Source organism: Vombatus ursinus, unplaced genomic scaffold (assembly GCF_900497805.2).
Source record: "Vombatus ursinus unplaced genomic scaffold, bare-nosed wombat genome assembly UNPS02010461.1, whole genome shotgun sequence".
Classification (NCBI taxonomy): Eukaryota; Metazoa; Chordata; class Mammalia; order Diprotodontia; family Vombatidae; genus Vombatus; species Vombatus ursinus.
In genome coordinates, this window is record NW_020950239.1 from 3,866,996 (window position 1) to 3,892,928 (window position 25,933).

A 25,933-nucleotide genomic window follows, 5' to 3' on the forward strand; every position below is an offset into this window, starting at 1 on the left:
TTTTTCATGGACATGTGTTCCAAATCTCTGTACTCTCCTGATGTTTACTAAGTGGCCCACTTCTTGACAGTCTTGTCAAAGAGGTTAAATAAGAAATGTGTGGTGGTCCTTCCAAAGCAAGATTGAAGCACATTCACAGGTCTGCACAAGGATTTGACTGTCCTTTCTGTATCTTTCCTGTGTTTAATGAAGGCTTCATTCTTTAAAGCTTAAAACTTCACAGTTAAAGAACACTTTGAGTTGGAAAAACTATAACAAAGAAGCAAGTTGTTCCAATATCTTAGGTTTATTGTTTTATCATCATTCTTACATGGATTAACATTTTCAACACCCAAGTTCAAAGAAAATATAAGATGTGTAATAGAAAAAGTAAGAACAGTTGTTTTAACTGTAGAACTAATTTAAAATTTTAGAGTCTGCCCCAAGTTCTCCAAGAATGGGAAGTCCATTGAGTCCAAAGAAAAATATTGAAACAAGTAACCTTCAAACAATGTCTAGAGGGTTGTCTACCAGTTTGCCTGATCTGGACTCGGAGCCTTGGATAGAAGTAAAAAAGAGGCATCGTCCGTCCCCAGTTAAATTAAAGGTAAGCTATTACCATCTCACAGATAAGGGGCAGTATCCATTAGAGTAGGCTTAGGATGAGTAAGAATGTTAAAAAAATAAGTAAAGTATATATGTATATCTTGAAGGCCCCAATCTAAAATTTTAATTTGATGGTTAGCATTGCATTGCTCAGATCACATTATGTCATCTGAACAACCTTAAAATGTGTACTGTTCAAGTGTGCAAGCATTTCTCACTTAGAAAAGCCGTGAAATTTTTTTGTCACAGTTTTACAAAGCGAAATGAGAAAGTGCTTCTCATTGTGCTTGGAAGTTGAATAGTTAAGAACTTGTATAGTTTTTCTTAGGTGATGCTGAGCACATTTAACATGTATGATGATCTTTAAAAATTAAACTATATTATTATTTTCTGAAAGATTCCCTTTCTCTCCCTCCTGTCCTCTGCCCTCGCCCTCAATTGAGAGAGCAAGAAAAACAGAACCTCTTGCTATAAACGTGAATAGTCAAGGAAAACAGATTCTCACATGGAACATTGCGACACTCCTTCCTCCCCTCTCCCGCAGTCCCCCACTACAATGTCTCAGTCTGCAGTCATGAGTCTGTCACTTCTGTTAGAAGGTGGGCAGCCTGTTTGATCATGAGTCCTCTGGAGTCATGGTTGGTCATTGTTTTGATCAGAGTTTTGTCATTATGGTATAAAATGTTTTCCAGGTACTGTATCATTCAGTTCACATAAGTCTTCCAGGTTTCTCTGAAACCATCTCCATCATTTCTAACTGCACAGTAGCGCTCCATCATATTCATATACTATAACTTGTTCAGCATTCCTCAGTTGATGTGCACCCCTTCAGTGTCCAATTCTCTGCCATTTTGGTTGCTTTCTTACCAAGGTAGGGGAAAGGTCAGGATGAATCTATTCGTGTATGTAATGATTTCACTGGTTGTTGTTGGTGGGTGTGTGTGTGTGTGTGTGTGTGTGTGTATGTGTGTGTTTTAATTTAAGTCTCAGCATCTCTTCAAAAAGTTGACTGTGATATGCTTTATATTTTTCTTTTAGGACAATACAAAATAAATGAGGAGTTTCAAGAATTTAAGAACTTTCAAATTTTGGCATGCAAATAAGTAAGGATTGTACTTTGTCACCCTCTCAGAATGTGAAATCTGAGCAGATAGCTAAATAATTATAGCAAAAAAAGAGTCTTGAGTTATAATTCTGTAAAGAAAATAATGTTAGACTTAACTAGTCTCTTGTGATAGATTTTTCAGGCTCATAATTCTAGGGAAAGTAGGATATTCACCTTGTTTTGACTTAAGGATTTTGAATTTTAATAAGGATTTTGACTTTCAATTACCAGGAAATTTTTTTTTTTTAAAGACAGTATTAAATGAAGGGCCATACTGAAATGTTACCAACACCCATTTTCAGCCTGGGAAGATTTAAAATAAATTTCTTGGTCCTGGCCTTTTTAAATGACCCAAGTGACAAAGAGAATGTTTATTAAATTTGTCAATGAAACATAAAGCAATAATTGGAAAAATTTGGTAGAAATAGTGACCAATGAAGTACGTGAAATACTGAATTGGAAATTTAGGTTGATGAAGTTCAAGAGTTGACTTAAAACTTCCATTTAAGTTAGAGTTATTAAAGCCAGAATGAATTTTTATAAATTTGATTTCAGGTCTTCAAAGATCGCTTTAAAAAATGGGACTTGAGAATACTTTAATCATTAAAGAATGATAATGACTGTAAGGAAAGGGTAAGGAAACTGAAAATAATGGTCCTGGAGCAGAGAAAATGACAATTTATTAATAATCTTGAGTTTTATTTAGATTTATTAGATAGCAAATGATAAACTAGCTGCTTGATGTTTGCTGAGAATGAAGCTCAAGGAGATAAAGGATAGAGAAATTCATGTTTGGAAAGCATTTCTCTTGACTGTTGCTAAATTTTGAGCCGTGTTATGAAAATAGGCTGTGGAGCCTCTTTCTCGGGAGGTCTCAAAAAAATAAATAAATAAAAAAGAAACCAGGATAATCTTTTTTCTTAGGGGAGTAGCTTACTTGGGATCCTTGATGAGACAATGGAATTTTCCCGACTGTTGTATTCAAGTACCAGTTCTGTTCCTATGTTCACAAATTTTGATGTTTTCTATACCTGATGTAACAAACATCAAGTATTCAAACCTTTTGACAGAAGTTATTTGCAGGAGAGGCAGGGAATTGTAAAGTGGACTGCAGGAATTTCAAAATTGGAAGGGGAAGAGAAGTGAACAAAAAGTTGTTAGTTGCTAACAATAACCTAACTGCTTTTTTAGAAGAGTGAAGGGGATTCTCATTCATATTAACCAAAAAATGTCTGTAACTGAGAACTGAGCAGCAGTATTTTGACTCGAGACTAGAAGAGCACAGGGGCAGGAATGGCCCTTGAAGTAGTTGTCCATAGAGGACCTATGAGCAATTATTAGGTAATCTCAGATTGCCAGTGAGGTCTGCACATCTTGGGAAACATTGAACCTTGGTGACTGTATTAGGCCTTGCAGTTTTAGAGGAGTACTTAGTTATTTGTGTTTGACAAGCGCCTCTATTTCCTCAGAGCTGTAGGATTATTCATATTTTTTAAATGTTAGAGAATAATGATTAATATTTCCATCTCAAAATTGTTATGTCCTGTGAGTAATTGAAAACTAACTAGACTAGCTTTGTCATTGACCTCTTTTTAGAAATAGCACTTCTTATGACAGAATGGGGGATTTCATATATGTAAATTAATGTTTTGATGAAGTGATGGGGTATACAGATTCATGTAGTTGCTGTCTTTGAAATTTGAGTTCGTTGCTAAAAATGAATCGAATAATCCATACTCATTTCTAAATTATAGTGAAGTTAGAGTCTTCCCATTAACTCTTTTAGTAGCAGATTACTCATAAAGTTTTAAATGGTACATGTAAATTGAACTCAGTTCATTCAGCCTAACAATAAGCTTTTTAAAAAATCTTATCCAAACTGCAACTGATAAATAGTAGTAGCTATTCTTTTTTTGTCTAGGACTCTGATTTTGTTTGTGTAGGGAGTTCCTGTTGGCCAAAATCTCTTTATCAGTTAAACTGGCAACTGTTGGGTAATTTATAGTGGGAGTTTCCTGAACCCCTAAGAAATTAAGTGATTTGTCCAAGGTCCCACAGCTAACATGTATAGTAGAGATGGCACTAGAACCCAAGCTGATTCCAAGATCTGGTCTCTGTCTTCTTACTATACCACACTGTGTTCTTTATCATGAATTTTGAAGTATTTAGGTTTCTCACTGATTTCAAGGAAATGCAGTTAATAGGGAACTTAATTTTCACATAAAGCATACATATAAAATCTATTTCAGAATCTTCCTAGAAGGGACTGTAGAGATCATCTAGCGTCGCTTATATGAGAGATGAGGAACTAGCCCATGGCCACACAATCATTCAACCAACATTTGTGTGTACTTTAAGCTACGTATTGTGCTGGGAAGTGAGTATACAAAGACAAAATCTACTCCTCGAAGAGATTACGTTGTTTTTGGAGAAGACAACATGTGAATGTATAAGTATATACAAAGTAAATACAAGATCATTTATTTGTGAGGAAGGCACTGGCACATGGCTTGGGGGCAGGGGATCAGGAAAGGCCTACTAGATTACATGAGCTTTGAGGGAAACCATAAGGTTGTTAGTGATAAAGTCAACAAGCACTTATTAGGCTCTTATTGTGTTTAGGACGCTGTAGATTCAAAGAAAGATTGAATACGTTACCTGTCTTCAGGGAGCTTACGTTCTTTTGGGAAGATGAAATGTAAAAAGATGAATATATGCATAATTGTTTGAGGATGAAGATAACTCACAAGTAGGTTCATCATGAAAGACTTCCTGTCAAGAGGTGATACATGAGCTGAACCTTTAAGAAAGTAAGAGGTGGAGGTGAGGCAGGACTTTCCGGGCATGGGGGCTGAATCTCTACAGAGGCAAGCTGAATTTGGGGAGTATCAGGTATGTTTCATTGGAGCGTCAATAGGTTGATGGAATAGTTTGACATAAGCTTAGAAAGATAGCTTGGAGACTGCTTATGAAGGGCTTTAAATGCCAGGCGGAGATATCCAAAAGAGCAGTGGTGTGTCTTGTGGAAGGAATGGGTTTTCTCTCATGAGAGTCTTCAAGCAAAGGCTGGATGTGTGGTAGAAAGGATTCCTTTTGGAGAAAGGATTTGACTAACTCCTCAGTTCTGTTCTCACTTTGAATTTTATCCTCAAGGCAATAGGAAGCCACTCAGTTTTCTTAAATGCACATATAGTAGGTGATTGAAATGTTCAGACTTGTGTTTTAGAAGGACTTACTTACATTTATAGCGATTTGAAGGATGGGCTGAAGAAAGAGAATGAAAGGGAGGAGGCTTTTGCAGTAGTGTAGGTCCAAGGTGACAGAAGCCTAAATTGGGGGGTGGCCTTGTGAGTGAGACAAGGGGACAGAATTGAGGCTTTCTGTAGAGGTAAAATTAGGAAGACCTGTCAGCTTACTGGGAAGGGGGGGGCAGGATAAAGGAGAGGGAAGAGGCAGTTGCAGACCCTAGTGACTCATTGAATGCAGTACGGATAAGCAAGTTAGAAAGGAGCCTGGGAAAGGTAATGAGTTCTGTTTGGGGCATGAGTTTGAGATGCCTCTGGAAATAACAGTTGGAAATGTTGGGTATGATGCCGGACTGGAGCTCTGGACAGAGGCTGGGCTAGATCTGTAGACTGAGGGGCCATCTAGGGGCCTAGAGATAATTGAACAAACCATGGGAACTGAGGAGATCACCATGATAGTATATGGCTAGAGAAGAGAAGAGGGCCTTGTCGAAGGCTTTGGGATACGCCCACAGCAGGACCAGACATGGATGATGAGCTGGCAAAGGAGACTCAGAAGGAGTGGTCAGACAGATAGGAGAGCCAGGAGAGTGGAGGGTCATGAAGGCCCAGAGAGGAGAGATGATTCAGGAGATATTCACGGTTAACCTTGTCAGTTGTGGGAGAGGGGTCAAGAAGCATGAGGCCTGGGAAAAGACTTTCTGTTCTTGCCCTAGAAAAAGTGTTGTTGGCAACTTTGAGGGGATCAATTTTAGTTGAGTGGTGAGTTTGGAAGCTAGATCTCGAGGGGTTGAGAAATAAGCAGCAGGAAAAGTAGAAACAATAAATACAATAGTTATAATAACTTACATGTATGTAGTGTTTTAAGGTTTACAAAACACTTTACCTATATTATGTCTTTTTATCTTCCCAGTAACCCTTTGAAGTAGGTGGTGTTGTTATCCTCATTTTACAGATGAGGAAACTGAGGCTGAGAAAGATTAAGGGATTCACCAAGACTCACATAGGTGTTTCATAGATGAGATTTAAACCCAGGTCTTGCTGGTTCTGAGTCCAGTGCTCTAGTTACTGCTTTTTTAGGGGGGTAGAATTTGGCAGTGAAAGGAAAGAAGAAGGAGATTTTTTTTTTAAGATGAGGAAGCCTAAGGACACCTGTAGCCAGCAGGGAAGGAAACAGATGTGGGAGATCAAAGTCCGAGAGAGATTAATAGAGGGGACCAAAATTCCCCGAGTCCAACAGGAGAGGATGGGATCAGGGGCCCAAGTTAAGGGTTTGGCCTTGACAGAGGAGAAATGTGACTGACTTGATCAGAGGCTTGGAGTATGATAAGGGGATAAACTGCTGCAGGACGACAGCCTCTGAACCTGGTTGGAGGCGAGCCCCCCTTTTGAGAAGGGCAGGGATAGGCTTGAGGAGAGAGGGAAGGCAAGGAACAGCCACTGTAGGGGGTGGGGGCTGGGGAAGAATCAGAGCACCAGGAGATTTCTCATTCTTAGAATCCTACTTTAGAAATTTGTGCTCAGGGTTTATTTTTGGTCTAATTATGAAATTTTTCTGTACTGGTGGTAGACTCGTGGAATATTTATTTTAAAACAGTAAAATTTCATGACTCGGGTTATCCCAGCTAATGTTTGTATTGTATCTCTTCGTCTTCTCTTCCCCATTATCCTTTAAAGCTGAGTGGTACTGGAAGCGCCCTGCTTTGTGATTTCTGTAGGAATGCTTCTGTGTAGTTTTTGAATATATAGTTCAGTTTTTCTGTTTAGAACTGTATTTTGAAGGAAAGCCCAATGGCTGCCAAAGTTCTGATTCCTAAGACATGCCGTCTTCTTAAACTTTATACAACAAAAAAGGAGTAGAAATTAAAAACACAATAAATGCTTCTCAGTGATAACGGAGATCAGTGATAGTCTCAAATCTATGCATTTTATTTTGGAAGGTGCATTTGTATTTCTTTTGAGAATAAGTGCTTCATCACTCAAGCCTAAGAGGCACTCAGGTTTATGAAAATCTGGACAGTTTCCTCAACTATTTTCTGCTCCTTCACTGGCCTTCTTTCCCACTTAGTACCATATCTGATTCTCCATGGTTACTTTTAAATTTATTGATATCTTTTGTTTTTTCATCACTCACATTTCCCAAGATTTCCCTCCCCCTTTCCTTTCCAGAGAACCATCCCTTATAACAAAGAATTAAAACGAGGGAAAAACAACAGTTCAGCACAAGAAAGCAGTATCTTGGCCCGGTCCAGCATTGCATTCAGACTGCCCTACCTCTAGTTTGCCCCCTCCCCAAGCTCTTTCAAGGAAATGGTGCGTTCTTAATTGTCTTCTTTGGGACTAAATTTGGTCATTGTCAGTACACAGCATTTATTTTCAATCATTTTGTTGTTCTTTCCATTTCCGTCATTGTAGTCATTGTATATGTGGTTTCCTTGGTTCTTCTTCCTTCACTTTATCAGTTCTGCATAAGGTCTTTCTGAACTTCTCTGTATTCATCATATTCATCATTTTAATATGCACAAATAGACATGGCAATCATTTACCACATTTAGCCATTCCACAGCTGATGGACTCTTTTGTTTACAGCTCCGTGCTGCTCCAAAGACTGCCGCCATCACTGCTTTGGTTATATATGGAAGCTTTCTTTGCGTTGACCTCCTTGGCAGCGTGATCTCACAGGATGGTCACTTCTAGCAGTTCTAAATTGCTTTCAAGAATGAATGGACCAATTGCAGTATCTTCCAGTTGCTGTTTTGTATTATTGTACCTCAGTTTTCACCATAGACTGGTCCTATTTGGTCTTCTTGGCCAATTTCCTGGGTGTGAGGTGAAACCTTAGATTGTTTAGATGAGCATTTCTCTTAGTGCTTTGGAATGATCTTTCATCAGATTATTAGTTGTTTGTAGTTTCTTTGAGAACTACTGGTTCTTACCCTTTGACACTGAGCCGTTTGCAATGACTCTTGATGTCCTGTATCCTGTGTACTTTGAATATCAGAGGTATTTTCCCCCTTAACCACTACTGGAAGTATTTGAAGAACAAAATATTTTCTCCTAAAGAGGATTTAATGTCCCTTATACCTATGTATAGAATCATCAAATCCCAGAGTTTATAGGATCATAGATTTAAAGCTGGCGGCTCCCGAGATGCCATCTGACCCAGCTCTCTCAGTTTATGAGACCTAAAGAGATTAAGTGACTTGCCCAAGGGCATCACAGAGAGTAAGTGGCAGAAGCATGATCCAAACGTGTCTTTCTACTCTGGTGTTCTATCTGTTTTACACATAGGACCCCAGAAACTAGTCAATAAACATTATGTACCTACTATGTGCTAGACATCTTGCTAAGTGCTAGGGATACAAGTAAACAAAAAATAGTCCCTGCCCTCAAATAGTCCCTTATATTTTAATGGGGGGAGGGGCAAGACAGTACATTAAGCTGAAAAGTTTGGGTAGGGTGGAGGAGGAAGGGTGGAGATAAGGTATGATAGAGCCCTTCAGAGAAGTGCAAAAGCAACATAACTGGTGAGGAATGGGGACAAGGCTGTGCTGAGCCCGTTCCTTAAATAGAGGCCCTGGAGCCCATGGTGCTGCCCCCCAGTACAGTTCAGTACCTAGGAAGAGTCCTCCATAAATAAATCCTACAAGTGATCATCTAATCTCTGCCCTTGAGGGGAGAACTCCTCCTTGAGAGGTACCCCTTACACTTTGAGTAGTTTTAGTTGTTGGAAGTTTTTCCTTTATTCAATCCTAACTTCTGCCCATTGTCTCCAACTAAGAAGAATCTGGGGTCCGTGGTCTGAGAAGGCGTGCCCCTGTGGAAGTGCCAAGCTGGATTGCTTGGAAAGAGACCCTGAGAGATGGAGGAGAATCTGGACTAGTCTTAAGACCATGGCTTGGCTCTCCGTTCCTTCCTGCCTTCATCCTGTACCATGGCGTTCCTTGTCCTCCTGCTCTGCTCCTCTATATTTGTAGCCTCTTTCTTACTGCCCCCTCTTCTGTTGGCCTGCCTTGTCTAGCCCACTATTGGGTCTGGATCCCCGTACCCACAGCCAGGAAACGACAGTGCTTTTAAATAAAATTTTAATTTCTTATTTAAAGATGCTTTTGCCTGTGCATCAGTCATTTCAACCCCTCTAATTCCCAACGAAGCACTGGTGACAAAGAAAAACAATAACATCAGATACTGACTATATCTCATAGTCTAATTTGATAGAAGTCCTTAAATTTAGAGTTGGGAAAGAACCTTAGAACCCACTTCGTCCAGTCCCTCTGCATTTTCCAGATGAGGAAACCGGCTCAGAGAGGTTATATTACTTGTACTGGGTTACACAGCTAATGTGTGTCTGAGGCTGTGTCTGAACTCGGGTCTTCTGACTCGTTAAGTCCTGCATTCTTTTGTGAGTAATTCCTGATTCCCTGCTCTGAGTCAGGAGGTATTTATTTTCCATGATCTTCATTAATTTCTTAATTATTCAATTTGACTTATTTTAAATTTACATTAACTTATCACAGTTTTAACAAAATTGATTAAAGAATTGAAAAGTTGAACCAGTGAAAGAAAGATTCATGGCTAATTATTACCTTCAAATATTTTATAAGATATTCTCCAAAGGATGCATGGATATTTTTCTCTTTCTCCATCTCCTTGAGGACAGAGCTCAATTAAATGGACCCATTTATACCCAGAATTCTGAGGTGTCAGTGTTACTTCATAAAATGTGTTTAATATTGGTATAAAAATACAGTTCTTAAATGCGTTTACCTTAAAACTTTAATACATTAATATATTATTTCATCATATTGTGTATGATAATTATTCAGGCTGCAAGTTATTTTAAAAGATTGTTAATTATCTTTGTCTTTAAAAAGTTTTACTGCGGCAGCTTGGTGGCGCAGTGGGTAGAGTACCGGCCCTGAATTCAGGAGGACCTGAGTTCAAAATCTGGGCTCAGACACATAACACTTACTAGGTCTGTGACCCTGGGCAAGTCACTTAACCCCATTGCCTAGCCCAAAAAAAAAAAGTTTTATTGGTGGTTCTTACACCACATTCATTTATGATTATATTCCTCCTTTTGAGCTGCTATAAAGCGTTTGTTTTTTTTTTTTAAAGTACCTTCTTAATGAAGGCATTCCTGTCATACTGCTTAGCGATACTTATCAGTATCTTACCCCTACTTGAGGGTTTTCAAAGTACTTTGCTTATAACAACACTAAAGTTTAGATATTTTTATACCTCTTTTATAGATGAAGCACTGAGGCTGAAGGGTGCTGACTTGCCCATATTTCCACCACAAGGAAGTGTAGGCTGAAGCCCACATCCCTTGTTTCTCAGGCTGGTGTCTGTTCCGTCAGACCAGACTGCTTTATGGCCTGGAGCTTGTGGAACACAGAGGGTGTGTGCTCATTTTAGGGATGTACAGGGACATGAGCAGCTTAGTGATTCTGCACCTCATTAGCAGAACAGTTCTGAGCACCACCTGGGTGTCTGTGCACCTGTGTATGTACGGAATTGCATGTGCTTAAAAATATATGCATATGTTTATGTCGTATACCTATACATGTACTACTGTGTTATTATGTTGCATTATAAATGCCACAAAGAAATTAAAAGAAGATAAAAATTAGACAAAATAAATTTTCAAAAATAATTTAAACTTTATTAATTGCACCAAGAACCTTGGCTCTTGCAAAAGATATTAAAAGCAGCTTTTAGTGTGACGTTATTGAATATACTTCATTATTTTTGAAAAAAAATCTCTCAAAAAGACACATACATCCAAAGGGAAGAAGGGCATCATTGGGTGTACTCACTAAATCATCATGCATAGTTTTCTGGGCCATCTGTGTTTTTAACAAGTGGGTTAAAAACTTATTGAAACACTGTTGGGAAGATTTTTAAACAAATTAGAAAAATTTAAGTACACATAGGAGAGTTTGTGTAGCCGACACGTATTTTTGGCACAAAATTTAGTTTTTAAATGTCTTGCTGATTATGATGGTTTAATACCATCATTAACTAATATAAAGCCAATATAGGATAAAATTTATCATTAAGAAAAGTTGGATAAAGATACATTTTTCAAATAACCTAGTGAGTTTCTAACTTTTGGATTTCTTGTCAGATATAATTAGATGGTCATTGCTTCTTCCTTGTAATATGGCTGATGAGCTCTTTCACAGTTACAAGTGTTATCTGTGACTTTTTCTTGTTCATTTTTGCTCAGATCATTAGTATTGTCTTCAGTCCACGGCTTCCTTATGGGAATTTTCTAAAACCACTTGTCCGTTGGGCAATCTCTATAAATCTACTTAACCAGATAGACTCATAATGGAGTAAGTCTTCTTTCATTTGGTGAAGAAGGGGACAAGAGAGGACTGAGCTTGTCGCCTTGTTCCATCAGGATAGTCTGTGACCACTTGAGCTAGTGAGGGCGCCAAGGCCAAGCTGTATATTAAATGTTAATAAAGCTTAATTTATAAATAGAGTAGAAAATTAATAGAATAAAAGATGAGCCCCATAAATGGATCATTGTATCTGGTTCATACGGTAGGGGGGCCCACAGGTCACATTGTACCCTTGCTGGTCCAACTGGGTAAGCACGTTGTTCCAATTTCTGTGTATTTGTAGTACTACTGTAAGGTGTAAAACATATTAAAAGGAGATGAAGGTGAAATGGGTGTTTAGAATTTTTATTTTGTTGACAGTGTAAATTCCTTTTGTTTTCACTGGAATACGAATACTTATTTATAGATAGTAATTTTTTGTGAGTAGTTTTGCTTTCTTAAGAGTTGTCAGTGATAACGATGAACATCCTCATTTTGCAGAATGTTGGTTTAACACTGTGACACAGTGATTCAAAGTTCTCATCTTGGGGACTGCATATTTTGGGACTTATTTTTAATGATTCTTATGTCTAAAAAAAAATATCTTGAGAAAGGAGATAGCTTGGGAATGTGGGGAAAATCATTTTGGCCTGTGTTGATTCCATCATGCTGGCCATTTTTCCGTCCTGTTTAGTTAGAATTTGGCTGAATTGTAAATGCTGTTAAAGAAGAGCTTTCCAAGCATTATCTCATTTGCATCTCATTGCACTGAGGTAGATGCTTTAATACCCATTTCACAGAAGATGAAACTGAAACCCCGACAAAGGTTCCAGTGCAGAGGCTCTGCTACCTCTGTGAGCTTGTGTAAGCCATCCTGGACCTCTGTTTTCCTCATCAGTTCAAATGGGAATAATACGCTTACACTACCTACTCACAGAATTGTTGTGAGCAATGTACAATCGGTTCTTGCAAATTTATCAGAAGATGTTGCATTTTAATTTTTTTTTAACCTTGTAATATGGCAGAAGATGCTCGTTCTTAGGAATGGAAGTGTCAGCTCTGCCTTTTTTTTTTTTTTGCTTATGGTAGAATTATTATTATAATTTTCAGGCTGCAGTTTCTTTGTAGGAATCTTTGTAAGACACTTGTCCATTTTATGAGTTAGTGTAGTTTATTAGATGTCTTCTGTAAATATACTTGGGTTGGGCACATCAAAGCTCAAATACACTTTAGTACAGTGAGGTCTGCAGTGAACCCCGCCAAATTTGGGAACTGTACTCTGTGGGTACTCTGAGGAGTAAGTCACCGTCTGAAGAGAAAGACTTTGGGAAGCGGCCATGGTCAGCCTGCGTTTCAGATATCAGTGACGCTCTATTTATTTATTTTTGGAGAAAGTTTTGGAAGGGTAACAGCAATGTAAAGAGGAGGTCTGCTATTTCCGTTCTGGGTCCTACTTTGGAGGCTGCTCTGCTGTGGAATAGTGACGGGATCAGTTAGGCTCAACAGTCTTTTGATGGTCAGTCCTAGGCATCCTCTTTCCTCAAGATAAACCTCTGGTTTTGGCTCCTAATCTGTTGTAGCAGAGAAGAGGGCTTTTAATTTTTTTCTTGTCTCAGGTGAAGACCTTACATTTTTAGTAAAATTCCAGTGGGTAGTGGTCTATGCAATTTTACCCAAACGTAAACCAATAAAAATAAGATTTCAGTCATTTCCAGCTAAACAATCCTGTCCTTTCCCATGAACACTTCTTCTTCTTTCCTTCCCTCTGCTTTGAAAAACATTCCAAACAACAAACACCAAATAAAATGAGCATTTCCACCTGGATCTGTGTTGACCATCAAACTGGAGATCTCATGTCCAGCTTGCTTTTCTTTTTAAGTCTATAATATGTTTCACATATAATTTTCAGAGTGCCATTGCTTGGCTGGGCTTGCTTCAGTTCTCTTTTGTGAGCTTCTCTTTATAATTCAGAAAAATGGCTAAGTAAAACCACTGGACAGTGATCCTGTCTGACAGTGAGGTATTGGACGTTCCCATTTGAAAGTAGGGAAGGGTACTCCATCCTCTCTTGACCAGGAACGGGACTGGATCATTTTACTCTTTGGAGTTCTTAGTTCTTTTCTTTTTTTAATTTTTTTTTTTTAGGCATTTGGGGTTAAGTGACTTGCCCAGGGTCACACAGTTGGTTCTTTATTATTTTAGAACAAAGCCTTTTATTTTTTCTGCAGATTTAAGGTCACTTAAAAACTCTTGTCTCAGGTTTTAATAAAATTGGCACTGAAACTAGATTTTTTTATGGGTACCCAAAAAAAGCAAGGGTCTGATCAACTCCTGTGGATGCCAGCCTTGTGCTACATACACGTTGTGAGAGACCTGTCCCATCCTTAAAAGGAATTTGCATTATAGTTGGGAAGACAAAAAGGTTAAAAATTAAATGTTAAGTCATTGTGCTGAATATAATGAAATTAGGAGATGAGGAAAAGCATGGATTATAGATATTAGAGGAGGCTTCATGGAAGGTTGTGTGTCTGGAACAGGGGGCTTTGCTGGATGAGCAAAGTTTAGGTAAGTGGAAAAGGAAGGAGATAGAATTGGAGGATGGGGAGCAGCCTGGAAGTGGGCACGGACATGGCATGGTCAGGACAGTAAAGATGCCATGCTGGCTGGCGGCGAGATGAGAAAGTGTGTTGGAGCAACGGGAAATAAGTACGTACAGGAAGGGTGGGTCGTGAGTATGATGTGACATGGTGGAGTAGAATCAAGCCCTGGATTTTAGAGGGCTGGAATGAGAACCCTCCGTTAGCCTTCTACCTGCCATCCTGTGTAAGTTATTTACCTTTATGACACTTGTCTCTAAAATAAGGATGGTCAGCGGCTGAGGCCCCTTGAAGGTCTGCAGCTAAGACCCTGTGAGCTTAGGTTTACAAAGTGCTTTGCTCACAGCAGTCCTGTAAAGTATAAAACTTCTTTCCGTTTTACAGGTGAAGAAACTGAGGAATACAGATGCGCTGATTCGGTCGACAGTTAGTTAGTTGTCGAGCTGTGCTAGAGTGTAGGGCTTTAAAAGGCAGAGTCATAGGCCTTCATGCTGCTGATAATAGGAATGATTTTTGACAGTGAAATGCAGGCTGGTTTCAGATTCTCCGAGTCAGCAGACCTGAGGGCATAGAGCTCGATAGTTGACAAATGAGGAAATGAAGTTGTGATGAGGGAACTAGGAAGGCTACCTGGAGGATCCTGGTGACTGCAGCCCTTCTGCTGGCTGTGGACCAGCTCCCTGGTGCCTCCTGAGGCCGCTGGCTCAGCTCAGGTAGAGTCAGTCGAGGTTCCTGTGACCGGGTGTGGAGAGTGACAACCTTTTAAGGGAGAAAAGCCGTTTTTTTTTCCCTGTTAGAATAGAACTTTTGGAAAATCTCAGTTTTAAACATTTTTCTTGCAGTTGGGCTTTGATGTTAACCTTATTAGGATCAGAGAAGTAGGCGGGGCCTTTGAGTTGAAGAAGACCCTTGTACAGAGCAGGTCCCAGGGGCCAGGGTTTTAGCCTAATGCCTCCAACTTGAGCTCCAGCACTGTTTGCATACATTTTAATTTAGTAAGCTGATATTATAGTAATGACCAGTAGTGATCTGTCTACAGAAAGTCCTCCTTAGGATGTGACTTAGGAAGGCCATCTTGAGTTCCTCTTGCGTGGACATAAAATGGGACAGGAGGGAGCTGAAGTATGAGCAGGAGAACTTCTGTATTGCACAAGGTGGTGCTAAATATGGGAAGAGACTAAGGAGAAAAAGCCTGACCTGGGAAGGATTAGAATTTACTGGCTGGGCCAGAAAAGACCATGGAAAACTTCAAACCTGAGCTGTACAGAAAGGCTTCCTCTATGAAGGACATAAGCGTTCCTAACCTTGTTGGTGTGCCAGACCCCTGTGTCAGTCAGGTGATAAATGCATGGAGTCAAAGAGATAGGATTGCTAGGGAAATCACGTATATTGAAATAGTTAACGAAATACATAAAAAGTTCACAGACCCAAGGGTGACATCTCCTGAACCCAGAAATCAGACAGGTTGGCAGCCTCGCTTACCTTTAGTTCTTAAGTTAACTTGTCTTTCTGCATTCTGTTTTATGGTGGGCATTTAGTATGGAAGTAAATGGATTAGAGGTAGATTGATCATTTTTAAAACCTTTACGTTGAACACTAGGCAGAATATGTTGGTACTAGGTGAATTTTTATCCATGGGGAAAAATTGAGTGAATAAATAATTTTGTGTACCTATCTTTTAGGCAAACTAGGTGGTACAGTGGATAGAGCGCCAAGCCTGGAGTCAGGAAGACCTGAGTTCAAATGGGGCCTCAGACACTTACTAGCTATATGACCTGGGCAAGTTACTTAACCCTGTTTGCCTCGGTTTCCTCATCTGTAAAATGAGCTGGAAAAGGAAATGGGAAACCACTCCACTGTCTTTGCCAAGAAAGCCCCAAATGGGGTCATGAAGAGTTGGACATGATTGAACAACAACAATCTTTTAGCCTCTAAAATGGAAACAAGATAAAATAAACTTATAAATGACTTTTGTTTTCTCTATCTCAATATCCCTGCACGCGTGGCCCATGTGTGTAGTTTCAGACATAAATATGTGATATGTAGCTTCCATGCCGTCATTGGCCTTGTGATAGTCCATCATTTTGGGGGGAGAAACAGAGAGAATAGGGTTCAGTATAAGTGATTTTGAAGTGTTCTCCAAACATAACCTAGGTGGAAATATTTTAAATTCGCTCTTCCATGGCATCCAGCTTGTAGATGGTTTTTCTTCGATGCTCCCAGTAGATGTAGATGATGTTGGGTGAATGCTCCTGCACTTTCAGTTCAAATAGTTCTCTGATTTTATTCCTTCAGGTAGAAAGAATAAGCAGTGGTAGAATTCAGTATTTCTGCTGACGCTCAATGGGAGAAGCTTTCCAGGCTTCTTCTAAGTGCCCTTTTCCCTTTCTGTTTCCTGCTTCCTCTGTCTGTGCCATTGCCTTTTCACCCCTACCTCAGAGATTTCATAACCTAGTAGCTTAAAGGTGTAGTGCCCTCTTCTCCTAGAAGTTACTTGTATTTTCGTGTTTCCTTTGCTGTGGTCGTGTTGTTTCCCACCACTAGACTGTAAGGTCCCCGAGGACAGGGACTGCTTTATTTTTGTCTTTGTTGGCCAGTGGTCAGCACAGTATCTGAAACATAAGAAGTTTTTAGTGGCCTTTGTATTTTATGCACGCTTATATATCCATATGGATGTGTTTGCCTTGATGGAATGTAAGCTTCCTGACGCCAGTGACTGTTTTCTTTTTGTTTTTGTTTCCCTAGCACCATGCATAGCATACTATAGGCACTTAATTAATGCTTGTTGATGGACTAATTCACTTAGTAGGTAGATATTCCAGCCAGCATTAGGATGCTGCCCTGTTTTGGTTCAAGTTCCAGTTCTGACACACCACTAGCTTTACGACCTGGGGCCAGCCGTCAGCCTCACAGGACCCTTAGCAGCCCTCTAATATAGTATACGTTTCAGAATAGTTGATGATATGTGTTGGTCACTGGGGCTGTGTCATTGCACCAATGAAGCCACCAGTCTGGACCAACTCTTCCCCTTCTCCCTGTCCCCCCATCCTTCACGAGGTGCTCTGTAAACTTTCTTCGAGGGGACCCTGAATGTTCTTCCACTGAACTTAAAGGGTTTGAAGTTGGAAGATCAGCTTTAAATGGCGAAGGATGTACATTTATTCTCTGTGTGAGCTCGGGTGAGTTAGTCTGTCTCTTTAGCAGACCTCAGTGTCCCCATCTCTAAAATGAGGAGGTTTGATTAGATGATCCCCAAAGCAATTCTGGACCCAAAATCGTGTGTGTGTGTGTGTGTGTGTGTGTGCGCGTGCGTGTGTGTGCGCGCGCACGCGTGCGTGTATGTGTGTGCACGTGCATATGTTGGGGGTGGGGAGGGAGAGGGAGATATCTGTGAAGTCTGAAAGCAACCTTTCTGTAGCCGCTTGGTATTTGCTGGGGCAGAGGAACGATCGATCGTTCACCTGATCCCTTACTGGGAAAGGACGTGACGTGGGCCAGCAATGTGCACAGTGGGTTGTGTTTCCTTGTAGCACTGTTACCAGTACGACTTTAAAGAACTCCGCTGTGGTTTAGTAGATCTGCATGTCTTTAAATGTGAAGGGCAAATGATTTTCCTTCAGGAATCGATGGCCGCGCCTGAGGACGCGTCCAGTCAGCCCCAGCAGCCTTCGGAGGAACAGGAGCAAGAAGAGCTTGACTTTCTGTTTGATGAGGAAATGGAGCAGATAGAGGGACGGAAAAACACGTTTACTGATTGGTCTGATAACGACTCGGACTATGAACTTGATGACCAGGATTTAAACAAGATCTTGATCGTGACTCAGACACCACCTTATATGCGAAAACATCCTGGTGGAGACCGTACAGGCAACCACGTGTCCCGTGCAAAAATCACATCAGAACTTGCCAAAGTCATCAACGATGGCTTATATTATTATGAGCAAGATTTGTGGATGGAGGAAGACGAAAATCAACATGCAACAATGAAGGTAATTATTTTGATCGTGAAATCTAGTGTTGACTTAATTTTTTCAGTAAATGTTTAAAAGAGATACTTTTATTTCCTTATGCCATCTTAATGTACTCTTCTCCCAAAGAGCAGCATTACTGTTATGGAACACAGTTTCTTCCTTTATCTTCAGGCGTTCTATTGTGGATTTTGGTGGTTATCGAGACAGTTTTCGTCAAGAGAACATTTAACACAATTTCTTTAAAGATATTGATCTTGCAAGGGAAGTAGTAGTTAACCTTTTGTTACAAAAGGATTGTAATGAATATTACAGGTTTAAAGTTGAAAGAATTGCTTGTTTTCATATAAGAATTTTTCAGGCAAACTGTTCAAAAATCATTTATTTCATATTAAAAGACAATGTATTAAAATGCTTCAACCATAACTATATATTGGGAATTTATGAAGTTTATAAGCTTTAGAAAGTTATGTTCTTTGGACCAATTTGAATCCTTGATTTGGGGAGACAGTGCACTATAGTGGAAAGAATGCTAAATTTGGGATTACAGGAATTGAATTTGAATCCTAGCTATTTGTGTGACCTTGGGCAAGTCACTTAAAATCTCCGGGCCTCAGTTTATTCATCTATAAATGAGGGGGTTGGAGTAGGTGACTAACTTGTAAGGTTCCTTCTGGTTTCTAAATTTCCTCTCCATTGATCCTATAAGAACATTTTCAGAAAGAAAAAAAGGTATCTTTTTAAATGTATTCATGGAAACATGACTAATTGCAGAAAGCTAGCAGTGACCTAAGTCTGCCAGGTATTGAAGAATGAGCAAACTGGTATATCAGTGTAGTTGGGTACTATAATGGAATTAACAACAAATAGGAGTAATATAAAGAGATGTGGAAAGATTTGGATGTAGTAATGCAAAGTGAAGAAAGCAGAATGAGGTTGGTATGCCCATTGACTGCACGTAGAAGGAAAATAAACATTTCAGCGGCTAAAGGGCAAAGAGTTAGGGAATATCTGAATTGTGTAGATATGTGTGTGTTGAAAGTCATTAAGTAAAGTTGACTTGTAAATGTAATTTTAATTGGTTTTGTTTAAAGTTAAGTTCATAATGAATATTTTTTAGCAAAAATTAAGATTTGTAAGGTTTCTGTACATGAAACTTTTTTTAAAAACTTATTACTCTCAAGGCATAGCTTAAAGTCCCCTCTTCTGCAAAGACTTCTTAATTCGCTTGTCCAAAGTAACAGCTCACTCCTCTGAAACCTCATAGCACTTTGCTTTTTACATGTATATATGTGTCTATCTGTCTATCTCTGTCTCTCTGTTCCTAGATATATAAATTATATATATATTTATGTCTATCTAGCTTATGTATTTATCACACTCTACTTCATAGTAGATTTGTATACGTTTTATCTGCACTATGAGAACGTAAGTTTCTCATGGGCATACTGTGTCTTAATCTTTTTTTGTATTTCTTTATCTCACATATAGCTGGAACTCAAGCATTTGTCGAATGAATTAATCCTCTGAACTCATTTATTGGAGAATGATTTCACTATAGTTAAGTTTAAAAGTGTATTTCTTCTCTTTGCCCTCGTAAGAGCTAGCTCATGGATTATTTTGGTGCAGCTTGGAAATTAAAAAAACCTTAAGATGCTAACATTTCAGAAAATTATTCTTGTTGCTACCTATTTGTAAGTCATTCAGTAGCTAATAAACATGAGCCCAACCTTGCTAGGTTCTGCATTATGCAAAATAAGCATAAAACTTAGCTTCTAGCTGGGTTGAAAAGGTTAAGACACAAAACATACACAGAAGAAATCAGTAAAGAATAGCTATAACAATGTAAGGACTAAATGACATGATATGAAAATGAAATGCTCTAGAGAAGGTCAGAAGAATAGGTAGGTTTTCATTGACAAAGGGAAGGCATTGAAAGATAAGACTGGAATGTGCCCCCTAAAGTATATATTGTGGGCAATAAGCAGAAAGTCCTCAGTAGATGCAGAGGTTTGATTTGGAAAGTAGGGCATGTGTGGTAGAGGCAGATTAAGAACAGCCGTGGCTGTTCTTGACTAGACACAGCTTGAGGAAGTCAGGGTAAGCTGTGCTGCAGAATGACTTTGTGATGAATGTGGCTTTTAGGAAGCTTTATATGTAGGCATGATTGTCCTGAGGGAGGAATGGAAAGAGGTTAGGGGGCTATTGCAGGAATTCAGCTGCAAAGGGAGGCCCTATTCCTGAATCAAGTGTACAGCAGAGTGGGAAGGAGAGGAAGAAGTAAATTGAGACATGTTGAGGTAAGAATTTACAGTATTTATTGAATAGAGAAGATGAAAGAGAAGAAGATATCTACGGTGATCCAGAGTTTCTAGCTTAAAAAAAAAGAATGATGATAAAATGACTTATTGTAATAAAGAGCATTAGCAAGAGAAGCAATGGTGGAAATAATACTAAATTCAGTACAGTTCAGCCCTGCCCGTGTAGAATGTCCTCTATTGCAAACAGAAGTAGAGAACAGAGATCAGTGCCTGCAATGCAGCATGGGCATTCTGCAGCCTGGTATGCAGCGCTGAAGCCCACGAGAGTGACCACGTAGAGCTGTGGAGAGCTCAGAGCAGAGCCCTGACGATAGGGTCTGCAAGCACTGCTTGTGAAGGAGAGGGAGGTATAGGTACAGTAAGCATCTGTTGGACTTGTCTAGAAGTCACCGGGGACCTTTAGTCTAGGAGAGCAGTTTTGTGGGAACAGCGTCCTCCTTGTTACCCTCTGCTAAGGGTGCTGTGGAAAGAGTGTTTGTAGTCTGAGGCCGTGGGCTTGAATGTCAGCTTCGTTACTTAATACTTGTGTGACCTTGGGCAAGATACCTACCTGTCTGGCCTGAGTTTCCTACTCTGCAAAATCGGGATTGTACTTGTTGACCTCTCAAGGTTTTCTCTCTCCAAGTCTACGATCCCACCATACACTGTTCTGCCTCCCAGGAATATCAATTCAAGTCTACAAAGTTAAAAGAAAATTTTGAAATCATTTTCACTTCCGAATACATTCCTTTTCCCTTTCCTACTTAGTTTTACACCTCAAACATTTATTAAGTACTTGTTATGTACAAAACACTGTGCTAGGATTAATTAATTACAGAGGAAAAAAAATAGTCCTCGACCTTAAGGAGCTTAATGCATTTGGTAGGATGCAACTTGTAAACAGTTAGCTAAGTGCATGGTCATTGGAGGGAGAGGGTTCTCATAACTGGGAGTGATCAGGAAAGGCTTTCCATAGGAGATGACAGGATTCAGAGAGGGGTAAGAAGGGAGTGTATTCAAGGCAAGGTGGGAGGGGGGTGGTGGTGGGGGAACAACCGTTGTATGCAAAGGCATTAAGGCTGGAGATGGAATGTCAGATTCCTAGAATAGCTAGCTTGTTAGCTTGGCTGCATGAAAGAGAATATTATAGTATAAAATGATTCTGTAAAGGTGTGTGAGAGCCAGATTATGGAAGGTTTTAAATGCCTTTTTCAGGAGTTTTATTTTGTCCTAGATGAAATAGAAGCCAGCAGAGATTTTTATTTAGCAAAACAGTGACATTAATATTTTAGACAGTTACATAGAGGACAGATTGGTTAGGGGAGAGAGGTCAGCAGGGAGGTAAATGGATGTCCCAGGAAGAGGTGATGAGGACCTGTACTAGGGCATTGGTTTCGTGAAGATAAGGAGAGAGATAGGACAAATGTTGTGGTGATGCAGTTGCAAATGCCTGGAATCTAAGAAGTTAGGGAAAGGGAAGAGTAGAAGATGTCTCTAAGGTTGTGGGTGACCAGAGAGATTCCAGTCCTCAGTGGAAGTGGGTACTTCTGGAGAACAGTTTGGGAGGGGGAAGAGAATGAGTTCTAGTGAGCTCTATTTTGAACATGCTGAGTTTCAGATGTCTGAGTAACATGCCAGTGGATATGCGCAGCGGGCAGTTGGTAACATAGGATTAGAGTATAGGATTGGGCGTCATCTTCATAGAGAGGATAATTGGAACTCTTGAGACTTTTTTCCCCCCAATTAATTAATTGATTAATTTTGGTAACTTAAATACAGAATGAGGAAAGGCAAAAAAGAAAACATTGTCATGTACACAGCTGAACATAGGAGAGAATTCAATATAAAACAATAAATTTCCATTTCAAGAAAACCTATGTAATAAATATTACATATTGTTTTCAAGGCTGCCCAGCTTTTCTTTGTTTCCTTGTTGGTTTTCTTTTGTTCTCTACTGTGCTCTTTTTACTTTATTATTTCCCCCCTCCCTCTCCCCACCACTCTAAAAAAGGCTGCAATTAAGCATGGATATATACACATATTTAAGGGGATAGGGTCGGGGAGAAGATAACAGAAGGACTCTTTGGAGGGGGGTAAGTTAAGGAACAGGAGGGCAAGGCAGTGGGTAGAAGCAAAACAGAGGAATGAGAAAGAATGGGGTAAATATGGTGCGAAGGATAGTAAGGAAAAACAGGAAGAAGTAAAATACACAAGTAATTGTAGCTTACAATGTGAATGGGACAGATCTACCCATAAATAGCAGATTAAAAATTTGAATTCAACAATACATTGCTTTCAGGAAACATAAAAATGAGATATATACACAAAGATAAAATAAAGGGCAGGAGTACAATTTAGTACATAAAAAAAAGCAGGGACAGTAATCATGATCTCAGATAAAGTTAAAGTTAAGATAGATTTAATCAAAAGGGAAAAACGGAGAAACTACACTGTATGTCAGCAATATTACTCAATATTGTTTTAGACCATTTAAAATAACTAGACAGTACAAAATACCTGAGTGGACTCTTTGGGGGGGGGGGGTAAGTTAAGGAACTTAACATTATTATGCTTATTTCCTCCTATCATCTGTTTCTCTGAAGGTGGACAGCATCTTCCTTTGTAAATCCAAGTCTTTCCATGTTTTTCTAAATCAACCAGCTCATCATTTCCTGTACCACAGCAGTATTCCAACTCAGTCATATCCTGTCTGAGAATTATCTGTGAAAGTTTTTTTCCCTGATTTTCTACATTCCTTCTATTCTTAGCTACACAGGTTTTATTTATACAAGAAAATTGTAATTTAAAATAATCAAAATTATCCTTTTTACACTTCATCAGTGCTCTCACTTTATACTATAGTTTAAGATCTGTCTGATACTGCTGAATCTACTTCCTTTACATCCTTTTCCCCTGGTTTCTTTGAAGTTTTTGACTTTTTGTTCTTTCAAATGAACCTTGTTATTATTTTTTTCTAACTTAGTAAAATAGTTTTTTAGTAATTTAATTAGGATGACATTTAATAAATTAGGCAGAAATGTCATTTAAAAATTATATTGGCTTTACCTACCTATGAACAATGAATATTACTTCAGTTATTTAGATCTGACTTTATTTGTATAAGAAGTGTTTTATGTTTATGTTCATATGGTTCCTGTGTCTGTTTTGGCAGGTTATACACTCAGGTATTTTGTACTGTCTAGTTATTTTAAATGTTCTAAAACAATATTGAGTAATATTGCTGACATACAGTGTAGTTTCTCCGTTTTTCCCTTTTGATTAAATCTATCTTAACTTTAACTTTATCTGAGATCGTGATTACTGTCCCTGCTTTTTTTTTATGTACTAAATTGTATTCCTGCCCTTTATTTCATCTTTGTGTATATATCTCATTTTTATGTTTCCTGAAAGCAATGTATTGTTGAATTCAAATTTTTAATCTGCTATTTATGGGTAGATCTGTCCCATTCACATTGTAAGCTACAATTACTTGTGTATTTTACTTCTTCCTGTTTTTCCTTACTATCCTTCACACCGTATTTACCCCGTTCTTTCTCATTCCTCTGTTTTGCTTCTACCCACTGCCTTGCCCTCCTGTTCCTTAACTTACCCCCCACAAAGAGTCCCTCTGTTATCTTCTCCCCGACCCTATCCCCTTGCCTTCTTATTTCTTTCTGAATTTAGAGGACTTTTATACCCTTCTACATATATATGTTGTTCCCTGTTTAACCTGTTCCCCATGATAGTAAGGTTCCAGCACTACCCATCCTCGCCCCCACCCCCAACTAGCTTCTTCTGTATTAGTTTTTTCCTTTTATGCCTCATTTGTATAAGATCCCTGCCGTCTTATTTTTTTAGAATCATCCCATCATACTCAGCTCAGCCCATACCTTTCTTTCCAATTGCCCAAATAATGATGACCATCATAAGTGTACTGCTGATTTTTCACATGTATGAAGTAAACAATTTGACTTTATTAATTGAGTCCCTTATAATTGGTCTTTAATGTTTATCTTATATTTCTCCTGGATCTTATATGTTGAATTTTCCCTTAAGTTCTGTGCTCCTGAGAGTTGTTGACTTCAAGAGAATATAGAGAGAAAAAAGAAGAGCATGCGGGATGCAGTCCTTAGTGGGTAGCAGCTCAGTGATGGACCAGGGAAGGATGCTGAGGTAGGGCAGTAGAGGAGGGTGATTCCAGGAGGAAGAGTTAGCAGAGAGGTCGAGTAGAATAAGGATTGAAGGAAGGCCACTAGATTTATCCATTATCCAAGGTTGTAACCTTGGAGAGAGCAATTTCAGTAGAGGCTGCAAGATTGGGAGGTAAGTGGTAGATGAGAAGAAGGAAGTAACAACTGTAGACAACTTTTGGGGAATTTAGCTGGGAAAGGGAAAAGAGTTGTGTAATAATAGCTTGAGAGGAGTATGAAAGCCAAGTGAAGTGCTTTAAGAATGGGGCTGCTGGGCACTCTCATAGATAGTAAGGAAGGAGCCAGTGATGAGGAAGAATGGAAGATGAGAGAGGAGGGCTGCGTCACTGAAGGGGCAGGCTTCCCAGGAAGGATGCCCCAGGCTGGGAGAAGGAGAACCTCTTCCTTCGAGACTCCTGCAGCAAAGGAAGAGAGAATGGGGAGCAGTAGGAGAGTTTTTCAAAGGGGAGGAGAATGGGAGAGAAGAGGTTGCTTCTGGTGGACGCCCTCTTCTTTTTGTCAGTGAAGCAGACAAGGCTTCTGCTCAGGAGGGGAATGGATTGGGGCGCAGGGGAAAGATTTGGCCCAGATGCTGAGGGGAGCGTGATGAGAGGCAGTCGGGCAAGATGAAAACGTTCCTGTGCAGCCGACAAGCAACGCTTAGGCTGAGACGCCCACCCTCTGGTGACCTCCAGGACTCCCTCTGGCGGTGTTCAGCCGTGCCAAAGCAGGGGTGGTGGGCGTAACCCAGGCTTGAGGATTGGCGAGAGGATAAGGAATAAAGCTGAGTGAGAGCAGCAAAGGGGGAGGGTCCTCTTGCTGATTATATTAGGGTACCTGAAAGAAGGAGCACCCAGGCAGTCCTAGAGCAGAAGGTAGCCAGAGAGGCGGGGTTTTCTTGAGTGCCAGAAGATGGAAAGACTGTAATGTGAAGAAATTTAGGGTAGATAGGTTGGTTAACAATGGAGCAAGGGTTCCAGGGGGCACAAGGCAACATGAAGAGACACCTTGGACAAGTCACTTCACTTCTGGACTTCCTTTCTTTAGCTGTAAAAGAGTTGGAGCAGACTGCCTCCAAGGTCTTTTTCAGCTCCAGTGATCAGTTCTGTGGAAGGATGGGGGGGAGCCATGGACTGTGGAGAAGGGGCAGGCATGGGTCGAATAGGGCTGACCCCGTCACTGAATTACAATGAGAAGGGGAGTGGTGATTGGGAATTTCCCCCTAAGGGGTGGAAGAAGAATCAGTGGGGCCTCCTGCACTCTTCAGGAATATCCTTTCCTCTTTGCCAAATGTTGTTTGTCTTTACAGACTGCCTCTGTGTGTATTATCTGTCCTACTGCTCGGCACTTAGCTCATACAGCCTTTTCTTGTGAGCTCCTCCTGTGTGTATGTTTGTGTGCCAGGAAGGGGCCGCGTCTTTCCTGCGTTGTGTTCCCCACGTCCCCAGGCTGGCCTCGTGCTTAGTAGGTGCTGGTACCTGGCTGGTGTCTGCTGTTTAAAGTGTTTGTGTAAGGTGTGCAGCAGTACACATAATCATCTGCGGTAACTATTGCAGGCTACACACAGTGTTATTCAAAGTACAATCATTTTAATGGCCAGTTCTGTTGAAT

The 25,933-nt window shown here is 39.8% G+C and overlaps 1 protein-coding gene across 2 annotated transcripts in view; it reads left to right on the forward strand.

Annotated features, from left to right (window-relative positions):
• The window catches only part of LARP1B (La ribonucleoprotein domain family member 1B), an 83,797-nt gene that overhangs the window by 43,352 nt on the left and 14,512 nt on the right, over positions 1 to 25,933 (forward strand). For both annotated transcript variants that reach the window (XM_027854467.1, XM_027854466.1), the window contains exons 10-11: positions 414 to 586; positions 17,485 to 17,853. In XM_027854467.1, coding sequence (XP_027710268.1) covers positions 414 to 586; positions 17,485 to 17,853 — 542 coding nt within the window. The remainder of the gene's footprint in view (positions 1 to 413; positions 587 to 17,484; positions 17,854 to 25,933) is intronic.